General features: G+C 46.3%; 1 protein-coding gene across 1 annotated transcript in view; it reads left to right on the top strand.

The window, feature by feature from the left end:
* Positions 1 to 17268, top strand: part of INSR (insulin receptor) — a 52809-nt gene that overhangs the window by 14833 nt on the left and 20708 nt on the right. The window contains exons 2-6 of the mRNA XM_030966599.1: positions 9872 to 10187; positions 13249 to 13394; positions 14163 to 14307; positions 14548 to 14762; positions 17045 to 17171. Coding sequence (XP_030822459.1) covers positions 9872 to 10187; positions 13249 to 13394; positions 14163 to 14307; positions 14548 to 14762; positions 17045 to 17171 — 949 coding nt within the window. The remainder of the gene's footprint in view (positions 1 to 9871; positions 10188 to 13248; positions 13395 to 14162; positions 14308 to 14547; positions 14763 to 17044; positions 17172 to 17268) is intronic.

A 17268-nucleotide genomic window follows, 5' to 3' on the forward strand; every position in this document is an offset into this window, starting at 1 on the left:
GAGTGAGCAGGTTTGGCAGGAGCAGGTTAAAGTGAACAGGGATGTTTACAAGATGCTGTACATTGTAGAGTAATAAATAGTTAAATATTAACAGGAAGCTTTCATGAGGCTCCCAGGTGGCATCAACCGTTGGATGATAACACCAAATCCTTGGGTTGTAATAAAGATTGAAATTTAACAAACCATAACAACAAAAAAACCAACAACATTATTGTTGTGAGTAAAATTACAATCAAATTTACAGGAAAATGCCCCAAATTAACGTTAAAGATCCTGGTCTTGGTCTAAATTACAAATCATCTCTTCTGCTGTACAGAATGAAATACAATCTTTTGCCTGAAGATGTGGTGTCAGTTTTGGGGCCAGCATATCAAAAAACCCCAGCTGCCAAGCAGAGGTGGGTGGGTGGTTATTTCTGATCCCTTACACTAAGCTCCCATGTAATTTTGAACACAAAGTACAAGGAGCAGGCTTGACCTGCTTGCCAGAGAATGGCACAACAGCACTGTTGTAGACACTGGGTAAAGTATTTACAGCTCCTGGTCGCTATCCTGGTGTGCACTTTGTGACACTTGTCCCACCTTTAACAGTTGCTGCTGTGTTTTCAAATCAAACTCCGTGTTTTGGTACTTGGGGCTCAATTGCCAACAGCTTTGCTTGATTTCTGCAAGTTGTTTGTACCTGCATGGGGAATCAGCTCGATTGAAAGGTGCCAGAGAATGAAAACAGACCTAGTCTTGAGTTTTAATGTCTTTATTAATTCTTTTTTATTTCAGTGTGAGGTGCTTTGCTCTGTAAGTCCAGTTCATGAGGGGTTTGCAGCCATGGTGTGAACATCACTCCTTAAAATGCACAAAAGGAAAATGTTTCTTTGATCTTTGTTCTGTCTGGGCAATATTAGGGATACTTGGGTGGGAGGCATCCAGTTCCCTGTGTAAATAGTTGGGGTGACAGAGGAGAGCAGGAGTGGAAACCTTCAAGGGAGAGAAACAGAAAGGTCTAAAAAATCCATGAAAATGGGAGTCTGTCCTGAGGGTTCAGTGGAAGAAGATGAGGGCCTTCCACAGCTGAGGTTTGTAGCCCAAGAAGTCCTGTCCCTGAAAAGAAGAGATGATATTGGTGTTCCCCAAAAATAAGAGATGATATTGGGCTGTAAATCTCCATCCATAAAATCTGAATTTGCACAGGACTTGGCACACCTGTGCCTTGTGCCTCAGCGTGGAGCTGGAGAAGCTCATTTGCAAAGGTTGTCACTGGGAAGATGAAGGCCGAGTGACCAACGGCATTGTGGGTCCATTGAGGTTGATGACTCCTGCAGGTTTCACCATATTGAGATGACTTACATATATTTTCTATATTATATAACCAAAATGTGTGTGTTTACGTATGTGAGAGCTCCTCTTACCACGTTTCCCATATTGCTTGTCATAATTCACATAGGAGCAATTATGTATTTTCAGAGAAAGGCCCCAGCAGCAGGTGTAGTGCAGAAGATAGTAATTACTCCTCAGTTTAAACAGCAGAAGGTTGGCACAGAGGAGGCTGTTTCTGGAGAGTTCTCCTGTTATCTGCCCCTTTCCTGTGTAAACAACTGAGCTCAACCTTTCCCATATCTCCATTCAACAACTTCTTCCACTATCATGGCAGGACAAGGTGGCACAAGGCTCCGAACTCTTTTATCTGGTCTAAACTCACATTTGCTGATCTGTGGAAACCCAGGACATTGGGAATATTTCTCTCTCTGCTCTGGGGTGCCCTGACCCCCAGGGCAGCACTGACTTTGCCCCTCATTCATCGAGAAAGTTTCTCAGACTTCAAGATAGCCTGGAATCCACAAAAGTGTGAAATAGATTATAGAGAGTAGTGTAGGTGTATCACTTGGTGAGAGATTGAGGTTTTGGGGTTTTTAGTGTGTTGTGGATGGCAGCAAGATGGAGGGCACAGGGTGTCATCCTGGGTTTCTTCTTTGTGCTTCTTCTTCCTTCTTCTCCATGGGTTTGGGTGGCATTTTGTAATTGGGCAGAAATTCCACATTGCAGGGTCTTTGGGATCAGTTATTGGGTTAAAAGGGAAAAATAATCTAGGTGTCAGTTCTTAATTGCATAATTTAGTCTTGAAAGACCTTGTAACAAGAGATTCTTGGCCATTTTGTGCCTTGCTGCCGAACTCACAGTAGTGAGACTGTTTTACTGATAAGAAATAATCAACACCTGAGTCCCAGCATGAACTACCATCTCAAGTGCCTTCACTGATCCTCACAGGTCCAACATCCCCGTGGGTTTCATCTGTTCCTGGCTGGAAGTGGCTGGGTTGGAATATCTGAGACATTCCATGTAGCTCCAGTTGAGCACGTAATTTGTGCAAGGCTTGGGAGGAGAAACATTTTTTTTCCCTTGTCCTTACTGATAGATGAGATAAGAGGTGTAATGTTGTCCTGAGAAATGTCAATGGGAAGAGTTTCCTTGACGTTGTAGTAAGTGTGTTGTTTTTGGAAGTCACTGTCCATGGGAAGGGAGGCACCTGCAGTTAATTTTATCTGTTCCTGTGTAAATACAGACCTCCTAACGTTCCCAGCTCGCAGTTCAGAGGGGTCATGGCATTATGTACTGTAATATCTTATTTTATAAATAACACTTTATTTTAGTGATGATTGTAAAATCTGGGATTTATTTGGCGCTTGCTCCTTCCCGACCTGGTGCTGAGAACTGCAGCCCTTTGTTGTGGGTTACAGCCCTTGAGTCGATGCCTTTTGGAAGGGCTGTTCCTTGGCTGTTTTTGGGGAAAAGGAAGGGATGAGTGAGTGTTGTTAGAGCAGCTGAGCTCGGGGAAGAAGTGACATCAAATTTGCTTGAGCATCTCGTGATTATTTCCTGAATTTTGCTTGGGCGTTGCCAGCAGGATTTTGGTATCACCGTGTCAGCTTCCTATTTTTTGTGTTCTTCTAGTTACTCCATTTATTTTGTAGGCTCAGGAAGGGCTGGGGGAGCTGCTTGTTGTTTGTCACCAAGGCGATCTAAAGTCCTTGTGCTTTTTACAGTCCACTGGAGCTCTCCAGCCCTGTCCCTCCCAGGCACGTTTCTGCTGCTGCTGGGGTTTGGGATTTAGATTTCTGCCTCTCTGGCCTCTGTGACATGAAGAAATAATTGAAGGAATAAGCCACAATGCAGTGGGGTTTGCAGTACACTGGTTTTCTTGCAGCAATCCTCTGTCTACCCAGTCCACTGTGGGTTTTAGATTTATTTTTTTACTTAGTCTTCACCAGACACAATTTTGCTGGATTTAATAGCTGTTTTCAGCTTTATGATACATTGATGCACTGGGATTAGGTGTTGTCTTTTTTCTATTGTTGTGAGTAAAATTACAATCAAAGCTTTACAGGGAAATGCCCCAAATTAATGTTAAAGATTCTGGTCTTAGTCTAAATTACAAGTCATCTCTTCTGCTGTACAGAACGAAATACAATACTTTGCCTGAAGATGTGGCGTCAGTTTTGTGTTCAGATCAAATAAATGCTCACAAGAAAGTAGATGATCATGAGTGAAAAAATTAAAAATATGTTTAGGGATAAAAATTAAAAATATGTTTAGGGATAAAAATTACATTTGTAGGACAAATGGCACTTAACAACTGCCTGAATTAGGGGTCTTCTTGACTGGAAAAAAAGAGTGAACGAGCAAAAGCTATTGAGTAAAAAATACTGTGTAAGTACAACAGGATTTCATACATGATTTTCTAAGGAGTAAAACCCATATGGATTTCCATAGCAGCAGTGCTGCTCAGCACTTGCAGCAGGAAGCAAGCCCAGGCTCTGTAGTACTAAATTAAGATCACATGCTTGCAACACACTGAGGAGTTACTGCCGGGGGTGATTAGTCCTTGGGTTTCCTTTTTATTTTTTTTTTCCCCTTTCCTTGTTGGTTTTGTTTGTGTTTAGAACCACAAGAACCCATTGCTGCAGAGGTCACTGCCGGGACTGTACCGTTAGGAAATGAAATTACAGTTCCCTCTGCAGCCCTAACTCAGGCAGGACTCTGCGTGTGTGGGGATAAATTTATGTGTCACATCTCGCAGCCATTTACAGTAAGAGGGGAAAAAAAAGCCACGGGGACGTGCAGATCCTGTTTCTGTGGGGCTCTGCCTTTGGGTTCTGTGCCTGTGCCCATCATCTAACACAACACCAACCCAGCCTTGGCACTAGGGCAGCTGTGGCACGGCCAAAAAAAGCCATTTTCAGCCAAAAAAAGCCATTTCCAGTCAAAAAAAAGCCATTTTCAGCCGTGGCAACGCCACGCTCTCTCCTACCTTCCAGCTTATAAACACCCCGTGCCAATTAAACACCACAAAAGCCACGGCAGCCCTTCAGCTGCATGAAATGGCATGAAATGGCATGAGGCTGGTGGTGTTTTGGGTGGTGGTGGGAGGCTGGGGAGCTGGCAGGGTTAAGGCTGTTTGCCTTGTGCAGATAGCGGGCGGTTGGCTTGGATGCCTCCCCTGCTCAGGCAGCAAATGCATTGGCTGAGGTTGAGGGCGGTTCTCCTGCCGCAGTTGTTTTGTGTCCTGGACTCCCTTGGATCTGGAGCCTCCTAATTGCCTTGTCTGTAATCAAAATAAGAGTTTGTGTGAGCCAGGGGAGAGGAGCTGGTGGTGCGAGGAGAGTTTGGCCAGCTGGACACCCATGGTGGCCCAGGTTGCCTCCACTGACCCCCATCCACACACACAGGGCTTGTTATTTCACCCTAAAAAAGTCCCCTTTATTCACAACAAATCAGTCCCAAACCCATGTGGTGCCTGGACAGCACATGTGCAGCATCTTGGTGTTGATGTGTGTGGTTCAGAATTTGTCCTTAATGAACCATGTTCCTCTTACCCAGCCCAAACCTGTGTGCTCACCCAGGATGTTGCTATTAAAACCTGAGAATCCCAAAGGAACAGCAAAACTTATCCTGAATGGTGTTTTCCCCCTCTTTTTTCAGACAACTCACCATCTTATTAACAGAAAACAAGAAAAAAACCAAACACCGAAGCTTTTAACAGCTTAACGCTTAATTGACTTGCCTGTTAAATACCTGGTTACCTGTGCTGGCTGGGGAATGTGTTTACAGTCTCAGTGAGGGTTGTTTCCACGTGGAGCACGGGGAAGTGGTGAAACACTGAGCGATCCGGAGGTGGAAATTCCTTTGCGCTGACTCCACGGCCGCCTGTCCCCCCCAGCCGGGCCCCAGCAGCACCAAGAAATGTCTGTTTGAATCTCTAATCAGAGAGCTTTGGGAAAGGCATTGTTCCCTCAGTGTTGGGAGCCACGCTAGCAGCGAGTTAAATATTCATACACCCCTGGATGGACAGGTTGGAGCCCCTCGTGTCGCCGCGTTTCTCCACGGGTTTGTTCACGTCAGGCTCTTGGGCAGCTGTGGGACAGGGGTTTGAAACACCCAGATCCTACAGGTGTGGTGGTCTAGGTCAGCTTTGTGACAGGGATTTTAACATCCAGTTCCTACAGATGTGGAGAGGAGGTGTTGTGGTCTTGGTCAGCTTTGGGACAGGGGTTTTAAACACCCAGTTCCTCCAGAGGTGGTGAGGAGGTGTGGTGGTCTTGGTCACCTTTGGGACAGGGGTTTGAAACACCCAGTGCCTGCATATGTGGAGAGGAGGTGTTGTGGTCCTGGTCAGCTTTGGGACAGAGGTTTGAAACACTCAGTTCCTCCAGATGTGGTGAGGAGGTGTTGTGGCTGTGCTGGGCAGATTTGGGATGGGGTTTGAAACACCCAGTTCCTGCAGGTGTGGTGAGGAGGTGTTGGGGTCTTGGGCAGCTTTGGGACAGGGGTTGGAAACATCCAATTCCTACAGGTGTTGTGGTTGTGGGCAGCTTTGGGATAGAATTTTTAGACACCCAATTCCTCCAGATGTGCTAAGGAGGTGGTGTGGTCTTGGTCAGCTTTGGGAGAGGGGTTTTAAACACCAAGTTCCTCCAGATGTGGTGAGGAGATGTCATGGCTGTGCTGGGCAGATTTGGGAGAGGTGTTAATGGTCTTGGGCGGCTTTGGGACAGGGGCTTTAAACACCCAGATCCTACAAGTGTGGTGAGGATGTATTGTGGTCTTGGGCAGCTTTGGGACAGGGGTTTTAAGCACCCAGTTCCTACAGAGGAGGTGAGGAGGTGTCATGGCTGTGCTGGGCAGCTTTCTCCTGGTCCATGGCCCCACAGCAGTTTTTGTGGTGCAGCTTGGTGGCTTCTGCCCCTACCCAGAACAGCTGTTCCTTTGTCCCCTTGCTTGGGTTTGTGGAGTTCCCTTTGGGCTTTCTGTGAGGAATAGGAGGATTTGATTTTCTTTTCCCTGTGCTGATTGTCCAAAGTCTCCCACAGCCTTAGCAGAAGCTGGGGGCTGTGGATGTCATTTCTGAACCTCCCCTGAGCTTCCCCACCTGCCAGAGCTCCCAAAAGCCACCTTAGAGTCACAGAATATCCTGAGTTGGGGAGGACCCACAAAGATCCTCGAGTACAAACTCCCCCACAGTCCCACCCTGAACATCCCTGGGAGCCTTGTCCAAACATTCCTGAAGCTCTGGCAGCCTTGAGGTTGGGACCATTCCCTGGGGAGCCAATAGTTTTGTGCCAAAACTCAAATCTCTGCGTGCCATGGCAATTTTTGGGGTCTGCAGACCTCAGTGGAGGAGGATAATGAAGTTCACAAACCTATTCAGTGTTGACCTGCAGTGAAAGCACAATGTGGCAGCAAAAACCCAAACAAAACTCGTGTTTCTGGCCCATCCAAGTGACATAACCTGGAGTAACTGTTGTAAGAAGCCATAGTGAAGATGCTCTGGAGAGGTTTTACACGATTTGAGGTGCTCTCTAGCATGCAGACTTTGATAATGTCATGACATCTGTTCAGGATCTTGGGTAATGAGGATTTGCACAAAATGGTGATTGAATTTCTGGTCTTGAGTCCTTAATGGAAAAAGAGCTGTTGCCTTGGGTGCTTTGCTTTCTTCGAGCTGTCTTTGAGACATCAAAAGCTGGCAGAACAGGAAAAAGAGAAACGTTAAGAATGGTTTAAAAATAGTTTAATTGTATCTTCTGAAAACCTTTGGAGTGGGGACTTTAGGCGGTTTCTGCCCCTGTGAATACTTGCAGCTGAGTTCAAAATGTGTAAATAAGCACAGGGCTTTGAAGATTAGTTTCCATAACAAATTAAATAAAAATATTGTGTGTCAGAATGTTAAGTAGGTGCCATGTGTCACTGGGTGCTTTGCATGAGGGCTGGCTTTTCCCAATTACCTGGCTGCTCCTTGGAAAACAAATGCTGTCTTTTGGATACTTTAAACTTTGAGCATGAAAGAGGCAGGGGAAAACTCCCTTTTTAAGGAAATGCTGGTGAGGAACACTGAGAGCAGGATTCCTTGCAGGACATCTCTGTCTCAGAGGAGGTGTGGGAGAAACAGCCCAGGCTTTACCCCTGCTCACAAACCTTGATATTCCAGGCTGGAATTAGTAAATTTGATAGTGCTTTGGACTAAAATCTGGAATTTTCTGTTGCAGATATTTCTAATAAACTGCAGCCAGGACACCTGTTGCTAGACTGTGCTCATCTGTGTGTAACCATTTAAAATATCCATGTATAACCTGGCTTTTAAAGCAAGCTTCCCATTTTATATTTAGTCTAATGCAAGGTGTTACCTGCAGGTTTCTATTTGGCTATTGCATTTCAATCAAGTACTGCTTGTTACAGGTTCACAAAATAAGACCTGTTGCTAGAAAAGGGCAAAAAATTGGAAAGGAAATTACTTTTAAACACATTCCTGTGCTTTTTGTAATGGATGAGTGATGCACAGAGAAAACACCTGCACTGGAGGACAAACACAGAAGCAGTGAGATATTTGAAATTAAATTGTCCTTGAGGTAGAATTTGAGCTTTATCCATTTCATATTTCTTCAAGGGATTTATCAGGCTGGAGCAGAGCAGAGGTTGCTCATCTTTACTACCTCATCTAGTCCTGCTTATTCCAAGAATGGCATTAACAGCTTTAACACACTTAATTCTGCAATCCCCTACCATGGGCTGGAGGGGGATTTTCTTCCTAACACAGCTGGGGGTTGGATCATCCCAACATGTTGTGCTGTGGCTCCTTTGGCTGGATAAAACTTGACCACATTCCACTGTTGGTCTGCTCAGGTTCCTTAACCAGAATTTAGACATAATATTTCAGAATAGAGATAATATTTCACCTCTGGACATCACTGTGTTAGTGTAAAATAAATAATAAATAAGTTAATAAAGTCCCTCCTGCCTGGACACTGAGTATTGGACAGAAAGCTGGGGAAATGTTGAGGCAGATGGTGTTAATTCAGGATTTATTGCTGTCTCCCTCCACCAAGGGGGCTCAGGCAGGACATCAGGAGATGCTCAGGTGTTCCTCAGACAGAACACTCTGGTTTGGGGAGGACAAAGGGTGTCTTGATCTGCATCTTGGCAATTCACAGCTGCGTCTCAAAGGCTCTGAGGATAAATCCAGGTCCCTGTCCCCCATCTAAAGCCCTTCTTCCTGCTTCTGAAGCCCTGCTTGGGGTTGGTGTTGGCTCTTGGGTTGCTGATTTCAGCTCTGTTCTCTTTCCTGACATGGAGTTCTTGGTGTGCTCTGGGTTACAGAGTTGGGTTTGATCATTTCAGCCTCATTTGGACCTCTCACACTGAGTGTGGAGATGCTGAGGGACAGGACTGACCTTCCCCCGGAGCTTCCCTGGGTTTGTTCATCCTGCCCTCCTCCTCCTCCCTGAGTTACTCACGGTGTTTGCTCTGCTTGGTTTGGAGTTCAAAGCCCAAACCACTTGTTAAAGCTGTTGTGGGGTGCTAAGTAATGAGTAATTAAAAAGAAAACCATAAAAACCTCAAGCAATAACACTCGTGGGTGCCCTTCTTTGTGGACTTGTTGGGAGAGCCACTGAAGAGCTCTGTTGGTGCCAGGGCTTCCTCCAGGAAACCAGGGACAGGGTGATAGACAGATGGGAAGCAAATCCTGATTAACATGGAGGGTTGTGTAAAAGTGCTGCTGGACACGTGTTATTTGCAGTACTTCTGTAGGAAATTCAGTTTTCTAAACTGAGAAACAATAATTTTCTGGCTGAAACTGGCTATGCGAGGCTGGGAAGCTCTTGGTGTGGAGTCTCATCACTCCTGAGCTTCAGAAATGACACCAAGGCTCTCCTGGAGCCTCTTTGCTGCACTGAGGGAGCAGGAAAAGTCAGTTTTCTTTTGAAGATGAGCATTGATGAGTTGTGAGGATGAGTGGTAAGACTCCTCAAAAATGTTCTGGAAATGTGGAATTTACGCTGAAAGGTGGAGATGAGGCAGAATTTGCACTGAAAGGTGGAGATGTGGCAGAATTTACACTGAAAGGTGGAGATGTGGCAGAATTTACACTGAAAGGTGGAGATGTGGCAGAATTTACACTGAAAGGTGGAGATGAAGCAGAATTTGCAGTGAAAGGTGAAGATGAGGAAGAATTTGCACTGACAAGTGAAAATGAGACAGATTTTGCACTGACAGGGGAGATGAGGCAGAATTTACACTGAAAGCTGGACATGAGGCAGAATTTTCACAGAAAGGTGGAGATGCAGCAGAATTTTCACTGAAAGGTGGAGGAGATGAGGCAGAATTTTCACTGAAAGGTGGAGATGAGGCAGAATTTGCTCTGCCAAGGGGAGATGAGGCAGAATTTTCACTGAAAGCTGGAGATGAGGCAGATGCTCCATGGCTGCCCCTTCACACAGGAAGCTCCCAGGACAAGCAGGACCAGGTGCCATCTCTGTAATCCCTCAGGCCACACGTGTGCAGGCTCTCAGTGACGCTCACCTGCCTCTGGTGTTTCTCCCCAGTCTGTCCCCCTGCCTGCAAGTCCCAGGGCTGCACGGCGGACGGGCAGTGCTGCCACAGCGAGTGCCTGGGCGACTGCACGGAGCCCAACGACCCCGCCAGGTGCGTGGCCTGCAGAAACTTCTACCTGGACGGGAGGTGTGTGGAGAACTGTCCCCCTGGGCACTACCGCTTCGAGGGCTGGCGCTGTGTCACCTTCAGCTTCTGCCAGGAGCTGCACAACAAGTGCAAGAACGCCCGCGAGTCCGGCTGCCATGTCATCCACAACAACGAGTGCGTGCACGAGTGCCCCTCGGGGTACATCATGAACTCCAGCAAGTGAGTGCCTGGGCTGCAGGGAGAAAACTGGGGCTTGGGTGGGCTTTTCTCCTCTTTGGGCATGGGGTTTGGGTGGGGTGTGAAGAGCAGGAGTGTCACTCTTGTGCTGAGAGTGACACAGTGTCATGGTTTGATGCTGATGCAATATCAGCACCCTCATGGAAATATATTCTCCCTAGTGGCTGCTGTGAGATGTGACCAGAAATAGAGCAAAGCAGGCTCCAACTGAGGAATAAAGGAAAAAAAACACTTTATTGACTTACAATATGTAAAAGAAACACACAGAACTCAAAATGAAAACCTTCCAAAAGATGCAGGGCCAGCTCTCCACTCATCAATTACACATTCGGTTAATGATTTTGAGATGAATACTGGGCTGGGATTTATTATCTTGAAAGCCCTGGGAGCACTGGGCAGCATCGTGGCCAATTTCTTCTTCACAATAATTCGGGTCACTTCATTCCTCCTCCCCCCACCAAATTCCCAGCACAGCACAGTGAGACAAAACCTTGAATTCTCAATCAATTTACCACGCCTCAGATAACGAACTCTCAGTTCATCACCACCCTTCAGATAATCAATTCTCAGTTCATCAAGAAGAGAGGAGTCCCTCTTGTACCATAGGCTTCCCCAAGAAACACAATTTAAACTTCTTTATTCAAGAGAACCGCGTGGTTTTTATAGAATGACAGGATACATTCTATTTGATTGGCTAACTAACAAAAACATCTTCTGTAAGTACAGCATGAGACTCTTAATCTCAGGGTCGTGGGTTTGAGCTCTACGTTGGACGCCACCTGTAAGAATCGTGTCTGGATGGGCTGTTTGGGTCCAACCCAGCTGGCTGGGGACCCCAGCCCACACGGTCTTACATGGATGAAAGCAAAAGACAAGAAGTGCTCTTCTCTTCGTGGGGATGAATTTACAGGGAAAGCTGAAGATGAGGCAGAATTTGCACTGCTAAGTGGAGATGGGGCAGAATTTACACTGAAAGCAGGAGATGAGGCAGAATTTACACTGGAAGGTGGAGATGAGGCAGAATTTACACTGGAAGGTGGAGATGAGGCAGAATTGGCTCTGATAAGTGGAAATGAGGCACATTTTACACTGAATGGTGGAAATGAGGCAGATTTTGCACTGAATGGGGGAGATGAGGCAGAATTTGCTCTGTCAAGTGGAGATGAGGCAGGGGATGAATGTCCTCTGTTTATTGACTTGAGATGGAAAAACCCACATGGGGAGCACTCATGGCTCATGGCAGGAGATTTTTATGCCTGGGGGAATGGGGCACAGAGGAAGAGGACCACAGCCAGTGGGGTACCAGTAAGGAGGGGTGAGGGGAGGGACTGACCAGGGAAGAGACCACCAACGCTGATACTTAGAGTGGGGAAAAGGGGAAGAACTTGTGGTCATAGGATACAAATCATGTGAACAGTGCAAATTACCAAACAGCTGAACAACTATTTAGTGCAATACAACAATCTTCCTCATACACCATCCTTGAGAACAACAGACAAAGTAGAAAACCACCACCTGGAGATTGTTTGTACTTGACAAGTTATCACATCCTTACAACTCCCTAAAAATTCTCACAAGCCCCTGTGAGCCACGCTTGCTGTTTCTCTCTCTGTCCCATGGCATCCACACAGGAGTTGGAGCAATCACCTGGTCTGCTTTAATATGATTTACAAGCTAATACCTTGCTAATTCAAGCCATTAAAAGCTCTCCCTGCCATGGGCTGGTAGTTTATTCTTCCCTTGCTTGCTGTCAAGTTTGGAAAAAGTGGGAAAGGGAGATGGAGAGAGGACAGGGAAGAGCATCCATGGGAGGAGGGAGGTGGGCAGTGGAGAGGATTTAGCAACCCCACTTCCCTCCCCTCTGGAGCAGCCTCAGGCCAGGGAGCCAGGCTGGAAAAGCACAGCAGGGAGAGGCCGTGGCTAATGAAGAGAGCACAGGGTCCTCGGAGTGCTCGTTCTCAGAATATCAGTCCCTCATCCCTGTAATTACTTTCATTGAGCAGGTTCAAGCTGTGCCAGACATAAATGCACAATGTAACAAACAAGTGTAGCACGAATCAAAGCAGGGAACAGCCATTCTGTCTATTCCCAGGGGGTTTTGACAAAGGAATGAAATAATTTATGGTGCTGAGCTGTTTATCACTGAAGACTTGGTTGTTTGTCCCGCATTACCATTCTAGATTGTGATGAGTCAGATTTCCTATGAATATTGGTCACTTTGTGCTTGCATGTATTTGCTCCTGCCATAATAATTTCAGAGAATTCACTCTTAACAGGACTTTTTAATGCCATTTCCTGTTTTGTTTTTCCAAAGAACCAGCAAGCAGCCCCCAAAGTAGCTGTGCTGCTTGTGCAACATCCCCGTGGCCTCCCCTGTGCTGTTCCAGGCTGCTGCCAGTGGGACCTCACGGCTCTGCTCCCTGCTTTTCCTAGAGCATTTCTTTCTCTGAACTAGTTGGGAACACATTCTTGTGGTGGTGTGACCAGGGCAAGCCATCAGCTCGTGCTATTTAAGCAGTATTTCCCCAGAGCACAAAGCACATTCTTGCCTTTTTTTAAAGCAGCATTGTGTGCAGTCCTCAATCAGAGGATTCCCAGATGCAGGGCCAGCTCTCCACTCATCAATTACGCGTTTGGTTAATGATTTTGAGATGAATACTGGGCTGGGATTTGTTATCTTGAAAGCCCTGGGATGGACAGCATCGTGGCCAATTTCTTCTTCACAATAATTCAGGTCACTTCATTTTGTTTTGTAGGGAGGGATGGAATGATTTACATTTGAAGTGTGGGAGTGACAATTTAGGACCATTTAAATTTATCAGTTATTTTCAAGGCCAGGTTGGATGGGGCTTGGTGCAAGGTGTGCAAAGAGGTTGGAATGGGACGAGCTTTAAGATCTCTTCCAACCCAAGCCATTCCACGATTCTGTGCCTCTCTTTGGAGTTCCTAAAAAGCGAACCCCACGACAGATTGATCACTCAGCTTTTGGGCACTGCTGGGGCCATCCTGCTTGACTTTGCTCCCTTCCTGTGCTGTTTTGCAGCCTGCACTGCACGCCCTGTGCAGGGCCCTGCCCCAAGGTGTGTGACTTTGGCAAGGAGAAGACCATCGACTCGGTGACATCGGCGCAGGAGCTGCGGGGCTGCACCGTGGTCAACGGCAGCCTGGTCATCAACATCCGTGGGGGAAGTAAGTGGGCTCAGCTGGGCAGCCAGGGAAACCCCCTCAGCCTGAGAGGGACCCAGAGAAACCAGCACAAAGCAAAGGCTTTCATTTGACCTTTTTTGTTAATTGATTGTTGCCAGTTCTCCTGAATTAACATAAAGAAATTAAATATTAATGTTTATTAATTGTCGTGTTTGCGTTCTCTGGAAAAATCCCTTCGCCCAGGATTTTTCTCCTGGGAAGCTGAGAAGCCTCAGAAAAAGGAAAACAATTCTTATCTCATTTGCTTCTCCTCTGTTTTGGTCATGTGGAATGTGTTTGGGGATTGTTTACCCACAGGTGATTGTTTCATTGGATTCTGGTGTGAATTGTTTTTACTCTTTGGCCAATCAGTGCCAGGCTCTGTTGGGACTCTGGAGAGAGTCACAATTTTTCATTATTATATTTTTAGCATTCTTTTTAACATTTTAGCATAGTAAGTATCCTTTCTGTGTTCTTTAGTATAGTTTAGTATTCTTTAATATAATATAGTATCATAAAATAATAAATTAGTCTTCTGAGAACATGGAGTCAGATTCATCATTCCTCCCTGCCACAAGGGTCTCAGCAAATACAATAATTAATATTGTTAAATATTAATGTTTGGGCTTTAATTGTTTCATATTCATGTTAATTGTTTAATATTAATATTAATTGTTTAGTATTCATGTTAATTGTTTAATATTTTTGTAATGTGTAGGTGTTTCTCTCTGTGATACCAGAAAACTCTTCCCTATGTTTTCCTCTCTGTAGATAACATAGCAGCTGAGCTGGAAGCAAACCTTGGCTTGATAGAAGAAATCTCAGGTTACCTAAAAATCCGCCGCTCTTACGCCTTGGTTTCCCTTTCCTTCTTTCGGAAACTCCATCTGATCAGAGGAGAGACACTCGAAGCAGGGTGAGTTCTCTCAGAAGATGTTTTATTTTAATGTTTTGAAGTACCAGGAGTGCCAGTTCTATCAGGGTGATTTGTATTGAGAAACAGTTCCCAAGTTATTTTTAAATGTTCCTCTGCCCGTGGCTTGAGCCCTACCAGGGCAGACAATTTACATTCATTTTTCTTTGGTGCCTGAATTAGTGCAAAAAGAGTTTTGCATGCATCCTCTCCCAACCCATGTTTTCATTCTTCTGCTTTCAGGAATTACTCTTTTTATGCCTTGGACAACCAGAATCTTCGCCAGCTCTGGGACTGGAGCAAACACAACCTCACCATTGCACGGGGCAAACTCTTCTTCCACTACAACCCCAAGCTGTGCTTGTCAGAAATCCACAAGATGGAAGAGATCTCTGGGACTAAGGGGCGTCAGGAGAGGAATGACATAGCCCTGAAGACCAACGGGGATCAGGCCTCGTGTAAGAGCCTCAAAACAAAGCTTTGCTTCCCTTTCCTCTCCCTCTGCCTTGCTCTCCTCATGCTCCTCCTTCTGCCAGCCCAGCCCATGATGCTTTTCATCTCTTTTCATCCCTTTTCATCCCTTAGATAAAGCAGCAGATGTGCCCCTTGCCCGTGCACTCACTGTCACTGTGCCACGAGTAAAAGTCCCCATGGGGATCTCCCTCTGGCACCCTTGGTCCCACAAAACCCTGGGAGGTTTTTGGGGCTGGGAGTGTCTTTATTGTGTCTTTTTGAAGAGTTTAGTACGACATAACCTTGGCCCAGGCTGGGACTTTGTGTTACTGCTGGGTACCTGATTAATAGTCATAATCTGCTTTTCCCATGTCATGAGGCAACATGGAATAAACACAGGAGAAACAGGATTTCCACCCATCCCTGCAGCCATGTGAGGCAATTGCCATGACAACAGGCAGGGAAAAACTTCCAACAATTTTTGCAATGCCTCTCTGAGGTTTTTCACCCAACAGCTTTCTTCAGGAACAACGATCAGACAGCTCCTGTGTCAGCAAACAGCACAGGGTGGGCTTTGAAGTTGTGCTGCTGAAGATGGGGTTCTGCAGGCACTTATTTGGCAGCAATACTGCAATAAATGCAGTCCTTCTGCACCCCCAGTGCTGCTGTTTTTTCTCTTTCTGTGCCACCAACAATCCCCTTTCCCTGTTTGTACCAGGGCTCTGTTGTGGAAGTAAACAAGGGCATGAAAAACCCAGCTTTGTTCTGAGCTGGTGGCATCTCTCTGCTCTGATTCATTCTCAGCCCCACAGAGATTCACCTGCACACAGGAACAGGAGCATGTGCAGGTGGTCATGGGTCCCTTGGAGCTCAGGATGTTCTGTGCAGGACATGGGGACAGAGGCAGTGACCCATCCATGCAGTATTCCAGCAGCTGGGTTGTGGTTCTGGGAGATGCTCAGCCAGCATCTCCAAAAGAGCCCAGCATTGACTGAACTGGGATTTCAGGTCCTGGCTCACAACCTGCAGGGCAGCTTGGGTCATCCTGTGGCTTCACTGTCCCTCTGCTTTTGGGGACAGCACTGCCAGAAGAGCCCAAGGTCCTTTCCCACCCAGAACATTCCAGGATTCTGTGATCTCTGATCCTGTCCTCATTGCCCCTCATTGATGCAGCTGTTTGTGAACAGACCTAAAAAGTGAAGATCTTTCAGTTGACTCAGTTTCCTGCTCTGGTTTCCCACATATCACCACAGGCAGCCAGGCCAGCACAGAGGGAGAGGGGAATGCAATGGCTGTGACCTGAATCCTGGCAGGACCAGTGAAAAACACACACGGAGCCTCTGGGGCACCACAGCTCCAGCCTGGGCACAGGCAAGGAGCACAAGGAGTCAGCTGTCTGTAAAGTTCATCTCCTCCCATGGGACACTGAAAAACTCTTCCCACATTGGGGATGAACCTGAATTTGGGTAGATCCAGCTCTGCCTGTGGCTCCTGAGCTGGTGTTTGGTGTGAAGGCAGCTGGAGGAGACAGTTGCATTTCTCTTCGCCAGCTTTACCCTCACCCTGCTGAGCTGGTGTCTGTGCCACCCCCACCTCAAACCACAGCTTGCCAGGTTGTTTGGCTTTTTGTTTGCTTTTACATTTCAAGCTTAGCTTTCACATTGGCAGCATCCTGTTTACTAAAAAAAAAAAATAGAAAGGGGAAAAAAAAGCGCCCCTGTTTGTTCTGGATGTGGTGCCAGTGAAATGAATGTTCTTCCTCCTGTTGCAGCTACTGCAGGAATAGCAAATTCAGTCAGAGCCACTTGGGCTGGGGGCACAGAACATGTCATACCATGTCCCTTGAGCTCCATCCTCCTGCAAACACCCTCCTGTTTGCAGAGGGACCTCACTGCTGCTGGGCAAGGCTGGAAATTCTTCTGTTTCTGTGGCCTCTTGCCTTCTGTGCAAACCATCTTGCTGGGTTCAGCTGTGCAGGTCATCATCAATTGTGAAATGTGTTGTCTGTAGATTCCTCACTTTTTAGAATTTAGTTCAGCTCTTCTACAGAGTCATTTTCATGAAATCATAGAAAAATTTAACCTTAGGAGGGCATTGATACCAGCCACTGATTTGAGGTTGGAATGCATGCCAAGTAAGATAAGGTTTTACTGGGCAACTCTTCTCAGTGCCAACATCCTCACATTTATCTTAAACTTCCAAAATAATTAAAAACAAAATTTAAATTATATTTGATGCTTCATTTTCCAGCATCAATAAAACCCTTGTCACTTCTCACTTGTTACAGGTGAAAACGAACTGCTGAAATTTTCTTCCATTAGGACTTCTCATGACAAGATCCTGCTGAAGTGGGAGCCCTACTGGCCCCCTGATTTCCGTGACCTCCTGGGGTTTATGCTGTTCTACAAGGAGGCGTAAGTGACCCCCTCAGGGCACAGCAGTGACCTTGCTGGGCTGCCACCAGCAGCAGCTGGTGTTCAGAGGTGCATGTTAAACCTGCTGGATGGGCAG

Source organism: Camarhynchus parvulus, chromosome 28 (assembly GCF_901933205.1).
Source record: "Camarhynchus parvulus chromosome 28, STF_HiC, whole genome shotgun sequence".
Classification (NCBI taxonomy): Eukaryota; Metazoa; Chordata; class Aves; order Passeriformes; family Thraupidae; genus Camarhynchus; species Camarhynchus parvulus.